At 33.1% G+C, this 15217-nt stretch overlaps 1 protein-coding gene across 12 annotated transcripts in view; it reads right to left on the reverse strand.

Moving 5' to 3' along the window:
• CFAP69 (cilia and flagella associated protein 69) overlaps window positions 1–15217 on the reverse strand; it is a 78609-nt gene that overhangs the window by 41793 nt on the left and 21599 nt on the right. For 7 of the 12 annotated variants that reach the window (XM_079151687.1, XM_079151691.1, XM_079151688.1 and 4 more), the window contains exons 5-11: window positions 12181–12257; window positions 8191–8286; window positions 5828–5977; window positions 5542–5719; window positions 3074–3197; window positions 1236–1284; window positions 1028–1149 (exon numbers count right to left, since the gene is read on the reverse strand). In XM_079151687.1, the coding sequence (XP_079007813.1) occupies window positions 1028–1149; window positions 1236–1284; window positions 3074–3197; window positions 5542–5719; window positions 5828–5977; window positions 8191–8286; window positions 12181–12257 (796 nt within the window). The remainder of the gene's footprint in view (window positions 1–1027; window positions 1150–1235; window positions 1285–3073; window positions 3198–5541; window positions 5720–5827; window positions 5978–8190; window positions 8287–12180; window positions 12258–15217) is intronic. The other 5 variants (XM_079151684.1, XM_079151683.1, XM_079151686.1 and 2 more) reach the window with 4 other exon arrangements.

A 15217-nucleotide genomic window follows, 5' to 3' on the forward strand; every position in this document is an offset into this window, starting at 1 on the left:
GATAATTTTTTGAGAATTTCTAACATATGTGTGTGTGTGTGTTTGTGTGTGTGTATTCATATTTCTCAAAGTGGCATTACCTAGAAAATGCTGAGGCTCATTTAAATCCTTCTAATTATGGGGTAAGTGTTACCTCCACACTGTAGCTGGATTTAGAGAAACTAAATAATCTATTGAAGAACATAATTATTTAATTTCTCTGAGTCCTAGGTTGCTGGAATTTCACCTGACAAAACCCTTTAATCTCTATACTATACCACATTTACATCAACAATAATGATAGAATGAATTCTTACTTCTTTTTCATGAAGAAAAAAGAGCTTCACAGAGTTTTAAGAATAAAAGAAAATTTATTTAATGCAGTGAATAACTTAACAGAATTGCTAGTAGTATATTTTTCTATCACAATATAGTTTATAAAGCCTTCATCTCAACCTCACAAGAGCCCCATGAAGAGGGCAGAAGAATTATGATGGTTCTTTTACACAAGGAGAACTGAACCTCAGGAAGTTAGGTGATTTTGCCAAAGTCACATAGCCAGTAGGTGATAAGACAGAAGTGAAATTCAGTTCCAGTGTTCTTCAAATTACATCATCTTGTTACACAGGAAATAAAATATTAAGATAAGTTCATAGATAGTAACAAAAACTAAAGATGTTAGGTTTGTGTGGAGAAAAGCAGGTTTATATGTTTTGATATTGGTATCACAGAGGTTAATGATTTCCTTCAGCATTAAATCATTCTTTGTCACTATGACCTGAGACAGGCTGGGTTGGATGGGTATGTATGAACTTTTTTACATTTTGTTCTCTTGTTCAGGAGATCTAAACATACTAAATCTCTTAACTTCTAAATTGAAGTTTAATCATAGATAATCAAAGGAAATTTTTAGAAGCTGATATTCAGGCTGGTAAGAGTTTTTTACTTTTTATGGTAAAGATATAGATTGAGGAAAGATCTTTTTTAAAGTTATACTATAAAATGAAATTATTTTTAAATTAATTTTCCTATTTTGATTACTCTTTACCTGTACAGTAGGTAAATCTTTACATAAGATCACAATTATGTTGAATAGCAATTTCTTCAACTCAAAATCTTCACAAGAATTAGAAAGTTTAAGGCCCTTTACCAAAGGATTTTGACTTTTAACTGTGAAGGGAAAAAGAGTCAAATTATATACAAAGACTCATCAAAACAATTACAAGAAGTTTAAAGATTTATGAATTTTTTTTTACCTTCATTAAAGGTTGCAAATAGTATCAAATCCCTGGTAAAGCCACATTCCTAATACAAATACGCAAAACAAGCAGAAAGATAAATTAATCAGGATGGAAGATAAGATACAGAAGCCTATATTTAACTACTATTTAAATGTATTTGACAAATCCCCCTACTGTTAATTCATTTGAATTTGTAAGTACTATCAACATTAAGGAATGAAAGTAAGTAAATGAAAGAATGTAGACAGACAGACTACAATTTATTTAATTTAAACTATTTAAGCTTGCTTTTGTAGGTTCTAAATGTTGTACATTTCTATGAATATTTTACAAGACAGTTTAAAATTTAGTAAGAACTCAAAACATATTAGGCCTATTTTACTTCTGTAATTCATTATCTATACCTTCATGTTATGGTTTGGATGTGAGGTGTCCTCCAAAAGATAACACAAGAAGGTTTGGAGGAGAAATGATTGGGTGATAGCCTTAACCTAGTCAGTGAATTAATCCTTGATGGGATTAAATGAGTGGTAACTGGAGGCAGGTAGGGTATGGCTGGAGGAAGTGGTTCTTTGGGGTCATGGCTATCGGTATATATTTGAATCTATATATTTGAGTGGAGACCTTTCTCTGCTTCCTGATCACCATGTGAGCTGCTTTCCTCTGTCACACTTACTCCAAGATGTTCTGACTCACTTAGAGCCCTGAAGAATGGAGCCAGACCTCTGAAACCACGAGCCCCTAAATAATCCTTTCTTCCTTTACAGTTGTTCTGGTCAGGTCCTTAAGTCACAGCATTAAAAGCTGACTAAAACACTATGTGACACAGTAAGGGAGGAAAATTGAGCTATTTTCAATAGTGTCTTTTTTTACATAATCCTGTCCCTACCCCAACTACTCTATCATATATTTGTAATAAAATTAGTTTTTCATTTTAAAAGCTAATTTTAACATGAAAAGCCCTGAAGAATGACCAAAATTGGAAATGGTGAGGTAGCTCATCCCTGACAGTGATACCCTAGTTGGACTTCACATATTAGGGAAAGTTTACAGGGTGAACCCTGGGACTTTGAGCTTATAGCTTTATATTCTTACTACTTTAAGATTCATTTGGCTTCTTTAAAATATGAAGATGCTATTACTTTGATTCATGTTCATGATCTTTACCAGAATGTTTACAAGGACAATAATAACAACTTACTGATTGACCAGTGTCCTCTAGATAAAGACACTTATCTAGGTGTTTATCACACTGCAGCCTTAACTATGATGCTTTGTAGGTTCTAAAGTTCCAAAAATAAATACAAAAAACAAGCAGAAAATAAAAAAGGGACTGTGTTTCCTCATTTGCACAGTATGAATTCCGTGACTCCTCTTTTATATTGGAACCACTTGATAGCCACTGATAGGGGATTGAGGCCTTCATGCCAATTCTTGACCTAAAATTTACAAAAGTACCTGGCTGACGTGTGAATATTGTTGCAAAGATCCTATTTTAGGATTTAAATCATTCAATGATTTTTACATTATGAAATATGGGGAGGCTCAGCGTCTAGTATGATCAAGTAGCTCCTCACAAATCCTCCTGCAGTCAACAATTATAAACTTGAAGAACACCAAAAAAAAAAGATCTCATAGCCATTAGCAAACCAACATTGAAAGGAAGTTAGGACTCTGAAGAAGGTAACATCACTGTGCAAATTTCTACCCATACCATTTTTTAGATGATCATCATAATATTATAACTTGACACTTCAACAAAATATATAAATATTACAATATAATTCAGGATTCCCTTTCCATATGCCCACCACTTAAACAACTAAAATTAATGCAATTTGACTTGTACTTACAATCATTGGTGCTCCAGGGTTTTGAGCTATAATTGTAGTGATCACTAATATATCATTTCTAAGCTGCCGATCATAATGACTAAAACCTCTCGTAAACAGATTTTTAAACACTTCTTTCAAAGCCCTAGAATATAAAACAATATTTTGTTTTATTATGTTTATTTTGAGACAGGTTCTTGCTAAGTTGCTTAGGGCCTTGCTAAGTTGCTGAGGCTAGTCTTGAACTTGCAATTCTCCTGCGTTAGCCTCCCAAATTGCTGGGATTACTACCAGGTGTGCATCACAGCACCTGGCTAAAACAATATTTTAAAAATAATATTATAAATGAACTACATGTTTGTGGTCCTCAAAATTCAAGTTAAAATCCTAATTCCCAATGTGATGGTAGGAGGAGATAGTGCCTTTGGGAAGTAATTAGACCATGAGGGTAGTTCCCAAAGTACTCTCTTACTCTTCTTTCCATGTGAGGAGAAAGTCTATTGTAGTCTGAACCTGGAAGTATGCCCTCAACAGATCTCAACCACGCTGACACTGATCTGTGAGAAATAAATTATGGTTGTTTATAAATGACTTACTCTGACAATTATAGTAGGCTAAACAAAGACCCATTTTTCAATGGAAATACCATGTAAGTGTTTATCAACTTCTTTTTATATTATACTATTCATTTCAAAGTATTTCTAATCTTTCTCACACTTTCCAATCTGCTTCTACTTCTTTGTATACCAGATAAGAATCCACTAATCCAATCTATACAAGGTTGTCAAAGTGACTGCTCTTAAAGATTTAATCATGTCAAGTTAAAACTATTAAAAGGCTTTTTTAAAAATCCACTTAAAGCCTTCTCTTTGTTCTTAGGATAAAGTCCTACTTTCCTTAACAAAGTTTATCAGGTCTTTCCTGTTACTGTCCCTGCTGACCTTGTTACCCTCATTCCTTACTGTTTTACCCTGTTCTTTCTGCTCTTGCCATGCTGGATTTCTTCTAGTTTTTTTATTTTGCTAAATGCTGTTTTTACTTCTGTTTCACCCATCAAGGATGATTTCTGCATGCATAACTTTTCTGTGTTACCAGTTTCTATTTATCATACAAATCAGATGATAGATCATGGTTCATTAGAAAGAATTTATTAATTCTTCAAGTCTGGGTCAATTTCCCTCTACAGTAGACATTTGTTTTAGCCTCTTGGGACTCAACTTGAGCTTTTAATAACAGTATACTTATTTTTATTTAGTCATTCACTCATCCCCAACTTTTGGCTTTGTGATGTTCCCTTTAGCTACCTTTCAGCCAGTCAGAGCATTCCTGATCTCTGACATTGATAATTCACTCTGGAATGGGTACCAACCAACATTAGACCATTCAGCACCAACATGAACTCAATTTGAAAGTTTTTCTTTGAGGTTTTTGATAACAAGGCTCCTTTTGTTCTTGGTTTAGGGTTGAGATGTTATGAACCTTCATTTCTTAGGTTTCACCATGTAGAGCCTGGGATAAAGTCAGTACACTCAAAGATAATGCAGAGAGATTAAAAAAGGACCACATCCTGATATCTATTGAACTTTGAATAAAGTTGCACATAAACTTTTTTTTGTTGTTGTTGTTGTTACCAGGGATTGAAGCAAGGGGCTTTCAACCACTGAGCCACATCCCCAGTCCTTTTTTATATTTCATTTTGAGACAGGGTTTTGCTGAGTTGCTTAGGGCCTGGCTAAGTTGCTGAGGTTGGCTTCAAACTCACAATCCAATCTTCCTGACAGCCTCCTGAGCCGCTGGATTGCAGGCATGCACCTGGCATGAAATCAGTTTTATCCTTTCATTTTGTAGTCACATGAGCCCATACATATCCTATATTGCTTAAGTCAGCTGGGTTGTATTTCACCTTCAAGTGTGCTAATTCACCTTCTTTTGAAGAATGTGTACCAAAGTTGCTGAGGCTGGCTTTGAAGTTGCAATTCTCCTGTCTCAGCCTACTGGGATTATAGGTATGTGCCACCATATCCAGCCAAAATGTAAATTTTATGAAATTAAATATCATGTATATATTGTTTTAGTTGTATTTTTATGGCCTGGTACTGAACCTGGAACAGAGCAGGCAATAATCATTTGTTGAATGAAGCAACTTGAAGGCTAACTCACATTTAATTGACAATTTTTATTGCAAGATATGGAAAATAGTAAGCACTCTATAAGAGATTTACTGACCAAATAAAATAGTTCTAGGTCTAATTTTAATTTTTATATCTGTAAGACATAATTTGGCCTTAACAAGCTACTGTAAGAGCCTCCCACATAGAAAAGCATGACATCTTTTTGTGGCGATTCATTTATACAATTGTACACAAAAAAATGTTCTGAAATATAGCCATTACATAAATCAAAACCTTAATTGAATATAGATTCAAAGATGTTAGTCATTTCATTGGATATTAAGATTAAACAACATTCCAGTAGCCACATACACTTACAGCAAACATTCCAAGTTACTAAGCTGTTGTATGATTTCTTCTTTTGAAGACTTTTCCAGTAAGTTCCAAAGTATTTCTGAAGAACGAAATAGAAGCTGTCCAGAGGGATCTGGGTCATTGAGGTGAATGCAGATTCCACTGGCTGCTTGTGCTTTCATCATTAAAGTACAATTAACTTCTAAAAATAAATTTCAAAAATTACTTATATTATGCAGTCTTAACATTGCGAGATGGAAACAAAAATAAGTGATAATGAAGCATTCACATTTAATAATACTATACAAACCAGAAGTTGAGAGATGCTGCAGAACTTTAAGGACCCAAAGTTTCTCAACAAGTTGGTTTTCAAGCAAGGTCATTGACTGAACCATTGTTTTTGCCAGTCCTCCGACTTCAGCCATTTTAATCTTGTATGAGGAACTAGCTTGCTGGTAACCTGACACAATTAGTTAGAGAATATGTACATTATTTTACATAATATTCATTAAGACAAATGATCATTTATCATTCAACAATATTAACAAAAATAAAAACATTTTTAAAAGATATATGTGGCATTTAAAAATTGCATAGCATAGAAATGGGAAAATTTTTTCTATAAAGGGACAGATAGTATATATTTTAAGCTTTGCAAGTTATAAGATTTCTGTCTCAACTATTGAACTCTAGCATGTTGTAGCAAGAAGACAGTCATGAACAATACCAAAATAAATGGGTATGACTATATTCTAATAGCATTCTGTTTGCAATAGACTAGTTTGAAGATCCCTGATGCTACATTTGAAATGATACAAATTTTGGAAGCATGTATTAAATTCTAAAAAGGAATGCTATCTCTTTTATTTGCCAGTAGATACAACTTTCTGTAAAGGAAAATAGCACAAGTACAAGTACTACATATTTTTACTAGTAAAATTAAGGCTCATGGGCTTGATTCCTATCTCCAGAGCTATGGCTCTTCCAATAGTTACACTGCAGATTTTTCAGTTGTGGTTACAGATGTCCAACCATATTCACCACTTGAAACCAACTGTAAGACAGTGAAAGTGCTGTTCATAACTTCCAGCTTTCAGAGTTTGATCAAATTAAATTAACCTCACTTCTGTGCAACTCAACAGCTCTCTAGTTTCACTTGTGCACCATTTCTTCCTTTCTTTAAAGGGTGTCTATATTTTGCTAAGGAGAACTCTAAGCTTGTATCCTAATTTCATCTTCTCATGCTTTCTTTGAGAATGTTACCTTCCCATTTCCCACTGGCTTCTAGCTCCTCTGCCTACAAACATCATTTCCCCCATCCTAAAAACAAAAACAAAGACCAAATAACTTTTCTTTGACTTCGCTACCAGTTGGACTGTTCTCCGTTGTCCTTTTTCTTCACCTTGGGAATTTAAAATAGAAATCTGTATTCATGAACTACCTCTATTTCCTCATTCTCAAACACACTGCTTCCGTTCTCACAATCCTCTCATTCTTTAATCCTGCAACTGCCATGACAACTTTATGTCAACAGACTTGTCAAATATTAACTATAACTCCTCAGATATCCTATCAACTTGGTCATTCCATCCTCCATCACAAAAGCCTTGGCAGCATTTGATACTGAGACCACTTCTTTCCTCACCAAACATTCCATTCATTGGTACACAAGACACAGCAGCCTTTAGGTTTTATTCCTTCCAATTCCCTATCCAATTTCTTTGGTTCATTTTTTCCAAACCTCAATATGGGCACTCTAGAAGATGTCATTCTTGGTCCCTTGCTGTTTATATGCTTTATTTCCTCCAAACTCAACCACTTTGATGGCTTCAGTTTTCATCTTTACTTGGATAAATTCCAAAATTGTATTTATGGTCCCTGTGGGTTTTAATAGCCAGAATATCATAAAGTCTTTTATTTAAACTACCACAGACTCTTATTTCCACAAATATTAAAGAACGTAATACTTAAAAGTATATTTATATCTTCTCTCCATTCCTAGATTGATAATAAATTATACAAACTATGAAGAAGTATGTCTTAAGTAAAATCATACCCTCACAATGTAAGTGTCCTCTGACTTGATACCATCCATTTCAGTGTGGCTCATTTTACCATTATATACTAAGATCCCTTAGCTGTGACATACATACATACACACTCTTCTCAAACATGGTGAGGAATGGGTTGATAGATATTATTATTTTTAAAAGAATTTTTTAGTTATTGGTGGACCCCTATTTCCTTTATTTATTTATATGTGGTGCTGAGGCTTGAACCCAGGACCTCACACATGCCAGGAAAGCATTCTGCCACTGAGCCACAACCCCAGCCCCAATAGATATTATTATTAATTTAAAAAATATGTAAGAGAAAGAATAATTTTATTGTGTATTAAGTAAGGGTATAATTGCATTAACATTAAGTAAAATAATAATTATGTTATAAATTAATAAATGAATAAACATAAAAATCTTATTCAAATCCCAAAACTGGAAAAAATATATATACAATTTTAAGATGACTGAAGAGGTCAAGACTACAAAAAAGTTTTGTTTAAAATGTGTTGCACTTGTGAGCCCACTGTGTCTTTGAAGTTTAGAGAGAAGTGAGATAAAATTTTCTGTTTTCTGAAGACATAAATTGTTAGTGAAAGATTATTGAAAATTTCACCTGGAATATGCTTCTTTGGTTCTGCATGATAAAAGTCAACAATACACTTACAAATTTGTATCCTCAATTCAGAACTTGGTATTTTCATTAAGTCACCTGCCAGAAGGATAAATGAATTCTGTGTAATAATATTGTTATAGTTTACTTGCAAATTTAAGCATAAAATGCAAATTTAAGCATAATACTATGATAATTATTAAGATCAGAGATTAAAACTGGATATATAATTTTATACACACACACAGTCATGCATTACTTAATAATACATATATGTTCTGTGAAATGTGTTGTTAGGCAATTCATTATTATGTGAACATAATAATGTACTTCCACAAGCATGAGATTAAATCAAGCAAAGAGAAAATGGTGCAATCAGGAGACATGAGCTGTAGGAGATTGCTGCCAGCACAACATAGTATACTGTTCTACAGATTTTTTCCTAATAAGTTGAAAGTACAATGTAAATGATAAAAAAAATAGTAACTACACAAACTGTAACAGTCATTTATTATCATCACTCAGTATTATGTACAGTATATAACTGTACGTGCCATTGGTTTATATAACTGACAGTGCAGGAGGTTTGCTTATATCAGCATCACCACAAATATGGTGAGTAATGAGTTGTGCTATGGTGTTACTCCACCATTAGATGGTAAAAGTTTTGGGCTTATTTATTACTGTATGGGACCACCATTTTATATATGGTCTGTTGTTGATCAAAATGTAATGATGCAATACATGACTATGTATACAAATATACACACATACATGCACACAGAACACCCTGAATCTATTCTTACACACTTGGTCCCTCAATCAGTTCAGACTCTGTTTTAGAAAGAATACAATGGTGATCAATTACATAAATGTTGGAACCAAATGAAGATTAAATCCTGTCTCTGCTACTTAATACCTGTGTAAACTTTTGTCTTAGTTTTTAATTCTGTAAAATGGTTATAAAAATAGTTATCACCTTTAATTGTTGTAAGGATTAAGTGAGTTAAGATGATAAAAGGGCTGAGAAGAGTGTCTAGCAGATAGTATTATATGTGTTAGCTACTATTTTGGGAAGACCTAAGTTAGCATTTTTCTTCCTAACTAGAGAATCAGCAATTTGTTGCCTTTGAATAATGCATTATTTTCCTTAAAGTTCCTAGTGAGCTTTGGTCTTCAATTTTCTGGAAGACTTGAAGAAAATATTTCTAGGCAGTCTCTGCCCTACAGGTAATAGTTTTATGTTCCATTTGTCTGGGCAGGGTTGGAGAATGGTGAGGGTGTCTTCTTCAGTAGTATCTAAACTACTACTGAATTGGCTTTAGTTCATATAGTAATTTAAACTAGATTGCATTTACTCCGTGGAAGTCTTACATTCATGATCCTCAAGGGAATATGAAGATTATCTGAGGGGCTCTGCTAAAGATTCATGTCCTCTGGATGCCTGAGAACAACTGGATTCCTTAGTATCAGTTTCAGGGTTAGGTCAGCTCTGGTCGGATACTCTGAGAGTAAAAAATTGATAAGGAATCCTCTAAAATTTGGGTTTTGCATTAGGTCTTACATAATGTACATTTCTGGAGGTGGTCAGAGGGTGAAAAAACCAAGGAGACAAAAGGAGGGGCAAAGGAAAAGTCTCCTGACAGGAGAATCTGTCAAGATTTTACCTTAATTTTATGTTCTGGACTTTTATCTTGGAGTTAGAATAGTCACTACTGAGTTTTTGAAATCATTAGACAAGAGGAACAACAAAACTTTTACAACAAAACTACCCAAATGAGCAAAATGTATGGGAAATATTGTTATTTTTTCTCCATCTCTTTCTTCCCCATTTTAGTTCCTGTAAATTTAGATCTTTTCTCACAACTTTCCATTTTTCTAAAAAAAATTTCTAGTTGTAGATGGACACAATATCTTTATTTTATTTATTTATTTTTATGTTGTGCTGAAGATTAAACCCAGTGCCTCACATGTGCTAGACAAGCGCTCCACCACTGAGCCATGATCCCAGTCCATGACTTCCTGTTTAACATCATTGGACAGACTACCAGCTTCTTCCCTTATCCATTTCTAGAATCCTGGTTCTGAATCAGAAATATCTATATACCATTTAGAAAAAAAAATTAATGTAACTTACTAGTTCGTAGTAGAAACTAGAAGTTTTAAGTAACAGTCATGAGTAGACTTTGTTCAATGCTTCATCTAACTATTTTAGTCTAAGTTCATGTTTCTAGCAATTTAAAAATAAGGGACAGAAAGAGCAGTAGAGTAAATAAGCAGTGAAGGGAATTCATAGTAAATGGAGAATATGAAACAGTAATGTGTTCTGTTGGTAGACTGTCATTAAGGAAAGAGTAGGCTGACAAAAAGAAATGGGTCATGTATTTATCACATGAATGTCTGTCAATACTTTTAGAGGCAATGTTTTTAAATAATAAGGGCAACAGGAACCTTTTAAAAATAATGTTACCAACAAAACCTATACTTTTATCTGTTAATACTACCATATCTTCTTTTGGGTTACATTCCCATTGTAAAATTTCCGCTGACAGATTCACAGCATAAAATTTCCCATTATTTCTCAGCCTGACTGCTTCTAAAGGTCCTCTTCAGTTCCTCATGTTTAATGTAATCTCTATGACACTTTTATGCACTCTGCACCATAGAGGAAGAGAATTCTAACTAGTTGGCCCAAAGTAAATACAGATAAAGACTATGAAATGTATTTAGAAATAAAACAAAATACACAAAAATGCCATACTAAAAAGTGACATGTTAAAAAAAAATGTTAAAAATAAAAACGTGTTTTACTCATTGAAGTTGAATCTCTAAAGTCTTTCTGTATGTATGGAGTATACTGCTGAGAATACAACTATTCAGCAAATGCTTTAAAAAAATTGAGTCAATCTTGTATCTTTTATTTCTCCTTCAGAAATGAAGGCCTAAATTAATAAGTACAAATTAAATGTAGGATGTATTTTGGGAACATGTTCTCATGTCTCAGGGGATGACTTAAAGAGCTAATATTTTGCTGATCCTATTTCCTAGAAAATTATTATTTTTTTTAGAAAAAATTTTAAAAATGTTTATTAGTTGTTGATGAACCTTTATTTATTTATTTGTATGTTGTGCTGAGAATCAAACTCAGTGCCTCACACATGCTAGGCAAGTGTTCTACCATTGAGTTACAACCACAGTCCCTGTTTTCTTTCTCTAGAAAAATTAAGCAATAATCCAGATATTAATGCCAACTCCTTTATGATTTTTTCATATTTCTATGTACAAAATACAACTCACACATCTATATGTGCATTATTTAAAAGTCTGTAATATTTTACTATTTTATGTTTCATTTAGTGCTCAAAGATTCCAGTAATTCAGTATAAGAGTTGAAAATATTTTTGTGATTACTAAAAAAGGGAACCTATACTTTCTGTTATGGTTTGGATGTAGGTGTCCCCCAAAAGGTCATGTTTGAGACAATGCAAGAACATTCAGAGATGAAATAAACTGGATTATGAGAATCTTAACCCAATTAGAGAATTAATCCCCTGAAGGGATTAACTGAGTGGTAATTTAAGTGGTTAGGGTGTGGCTGGAGAAGGTGGGTCCCTGGACCAAGCCTTTGGGAATATATATATTTTTTGAGCCTCCAGGAATGGAGCTAAAAATCTAACTAAAACACTTTCTGATTAACAAAAAACATTAAAAAACATTTCAACAAACTAAATAACATAAAGTCAAATAAGCACAAGAAAGTATCTTCCAGGTTTTGCTTTTAAGGAACATAGCTTCTTGTTGGTATCATGAAACACCTGAGCAGAAAATAATACCAGAATTACAACCAAGCAAACTATGATTAAATTCCAACTAGAAAATAAGAGCCCAGATACAGGGAGGGAACACATTAAGTGAAAGCTAGTGAAAACAGACAATACATTTTTGTCAGTAGGGATTGTTAAGTGTTACACCCCTCTAGCTTAAGGAACTTACCCAGAAGAGCAATTGAATTTGCAGTATCTTCCGCATAAGTTATTTCATCCGATACTTTCTTTTTCAAAAATGGCAAGCTTCAATAAGAATGAAGAATGTCAGAGTAATTTGTAATGAAGTCTTTGAAGCATCATTTGTAAAGTGTGGAAAATTTCCTTTCTAAAGAATAAAACAAGGATGATATTCTATTCTTTAGCCAGAGGGAATTGATAACCATGAAAAAGTGATATTTCTAACTAACAAGAAGAAAATAAACCAGATTTATAAAAATAAAGGGAGGGATATGTAAAGGCACAAGCTAAGAAAGTAATTTTGTATCACTGTGAATAAAAACTTAGGAATTCTCTCTCTGAGGGCAAAATAATAATGAATTATAGCTGTGATTCTATCATAGCTAGAAAAATCTTGGATAATCTGACAAACCAAATCTATGCTCAATTAAGACTTAACAACTGTTTAAGGGAGTTTTCTGAAGTTTTAAAACTCTAGTTACTAGATCAGTGATCTGTTTGTTTTTAAAGGTCAGGGCTTTTTCCTCATTAACTAGATTAGGTGTTATCCTAATCTAAAAGAACATAATTATTTTGGGGGATCAAATAATTTTATATCAACAAACATTAATTATATTAGAATTGCATTTTACAATTACTATGGCCAAAGTTATTTGAAAATAACTTATTTGCAAATCATAAAATATAAGGCACATGAACTTATTTAGGTCATTAGTCTAAATTTCAAAGGAGAGGTAAAACTATTTCTTAAAAATATAAACCATGTTGGCATTTACAAATTCAAAATTGCAACCTCATGTATTATTTAAAGTATAACATATTCTTATATAGGAATTTTAACTCATGTTTTTCCAAAAAAATTCACCAAGTGCTTGAAAAATGGTATTGAGAACTATTGTATATATAGGTTAACTTGAATTTAAGGATATTACTACCAGGAAAAGCAATGAAAAGGACAATTTTATAAACTCCCCAGAGATTTATTTCACTTGTTTGTTGGAATTGTCATTTGAAAAAATAAAAACTTATTACCTGTCATTCAGTTGATTACTAGATCTCAAAAATCAAAGAGTTCTAAAATTAGTATTTATTGTCCCTAAACTTTTTTTATTTTTCTATCAAAGGATCTATAAGGTAAGGCATCAGAAGGGTTTTCAACCAAAGAGACTGTGAATAAAAATAAGCATATACTTCTGAAATAATGGGAAAAACATACTATATGCCAAAACAGAAAGACTTAACTTCATTTCTTTTCAATGTTTTTATCTCACAAAAGTATCTTGAAAGGAGACATGTGAATCAAATAAGAATGAGGTGTGGAGAAACAATAGGACATAAGCAAAAATTAGTAAAGTATGAAAAATAATAATATGAATAATACAAAATGTGGAAAAGTGAAAGTGTAGGTCAAAAGATCTTTTGAAAATTCAGTAACAAACTTGCAGAGAGAACCAATTTGAAGCACAGTTCTGTGATGGGCTGACAGATCTGGCTCCATGAGAATGTTATAGGCCAGACTATAAGGGAAATGACTAAACAGACTCCATTTTGCTCTGAGACTCAGTGTTATATAGGAAATACTTCTCCCATGGGAACACCCCACCTCTGTATCCATCATCAGTTACTTAGTGTGACATATTTAGCAATACAAAATGACAATTCTTATGTAATGAAAAATTGCTCTCTTTTGATCTCTATTGCTCTTAACCAATGTACCATGTAAACGGTAATTGTGTGGATGTTAGTAGCCATTCTTTAGTTTGTACCTAGGTGACCCACTTCCCCCTCTGTTGATGATCTCATGATGTTAGTTTGTAATTTTGAATCATAGCAATGGACACTTATGATTGATGTGATTTTTGGTATAAGAACCTCTACAACCCTGTGGTAGGGGCTGTTCTTCCCAAAGCCATTTTTTGGGGCATTGTGTGAGACAGTCAGCCAGCCGGCTTAATAAAGACTCTCAATTTGGACTTCTCAGTGCTGATGGTCTGTTCTTATGTTGCACCCCATAACAAATTCTATATATTCTAAATACTGACGTGGAAAGTAATACTAATGAACCCTGAATTCTAGGACTTGAAATTTGAAAGTGTTATACATAATATAATATTATATTAATAAAATGAAAATAATCAATTAATTCCTTAAAGCACCAGAACATTTAAAGAATATTTTCCATGGTCTATAGAAGACCCAAAGAACTTGTAGAACTTATAAATGAATTCAGCAAAGTATTAGGATATAAAATGAACACCCACAAATCAATTGCATTCCTATACATCAGTGATGAATCAACTGAAAGAGAATTAGGAAAACTATCCCATTCACAATACCCTCAAAGAAAATAAAATATTTGTGAATAAATCTAACAAAAGAGGTGAAAGACCTCTACAATGAAAACTACAAAACACTAAAGAAAGAAATTGAAGAAGACCTTAGAAGATGGAAAGATCTCCCATGTACTTGGATAGGCAGAATTAATTAATATTGTCAAAATGGCCATTACAAAAAGCCTATACAGCTGTAATACAATTCCTACTAAGGTTTTTTTAAATGACATTCTTCGTAGAAATAGAAAAAAAAGTCATGAAATTCATTTGGAAAAATAAAAGGCCCAGAATAGCCAAAGCAATCCTCAGAAAGAAAAGTGAAGCAGAAGGCATCACAATACCAGATCTTAAATTATACTACAGAGCTATAGTAACAAAAAGGCATGGTATTGGCACCAAAATATATATGAAGACCAATTGTACAGAGTAGAAGACAGAGAGACAAACTCATAAATATAGTTATCTCATACTAGACAAAGGCACCATAAACATACATTGGAGAAAAGATAGCCTCTTCAACAAATGGTGCTGGGAAAACTGGAAATCCATATGTAGCAAAATGAAATTAGATCCCTCTCACCCTACATAAAACTTAACTCAAAGTGTATCAAAGACTTAGGCATTAGACCAGAGATCCTGCACCTACTAGAAGAAAAAGTAGGACCAACTCTCTATCATGTTGGTTTAGGAGCC

Source organism: Sciurus vulgaris (genome assembly GCF_902686455.1).
Source record: "Sciurus vulgaris genome assembly, chromosome: 8".
Classification (NCBI taxonomy): Eukaryota; Metazoa; Chordata; class Mammalia; order Rodentia; family Sciuridae; genus Sciurus; species Sciurus vulgaris.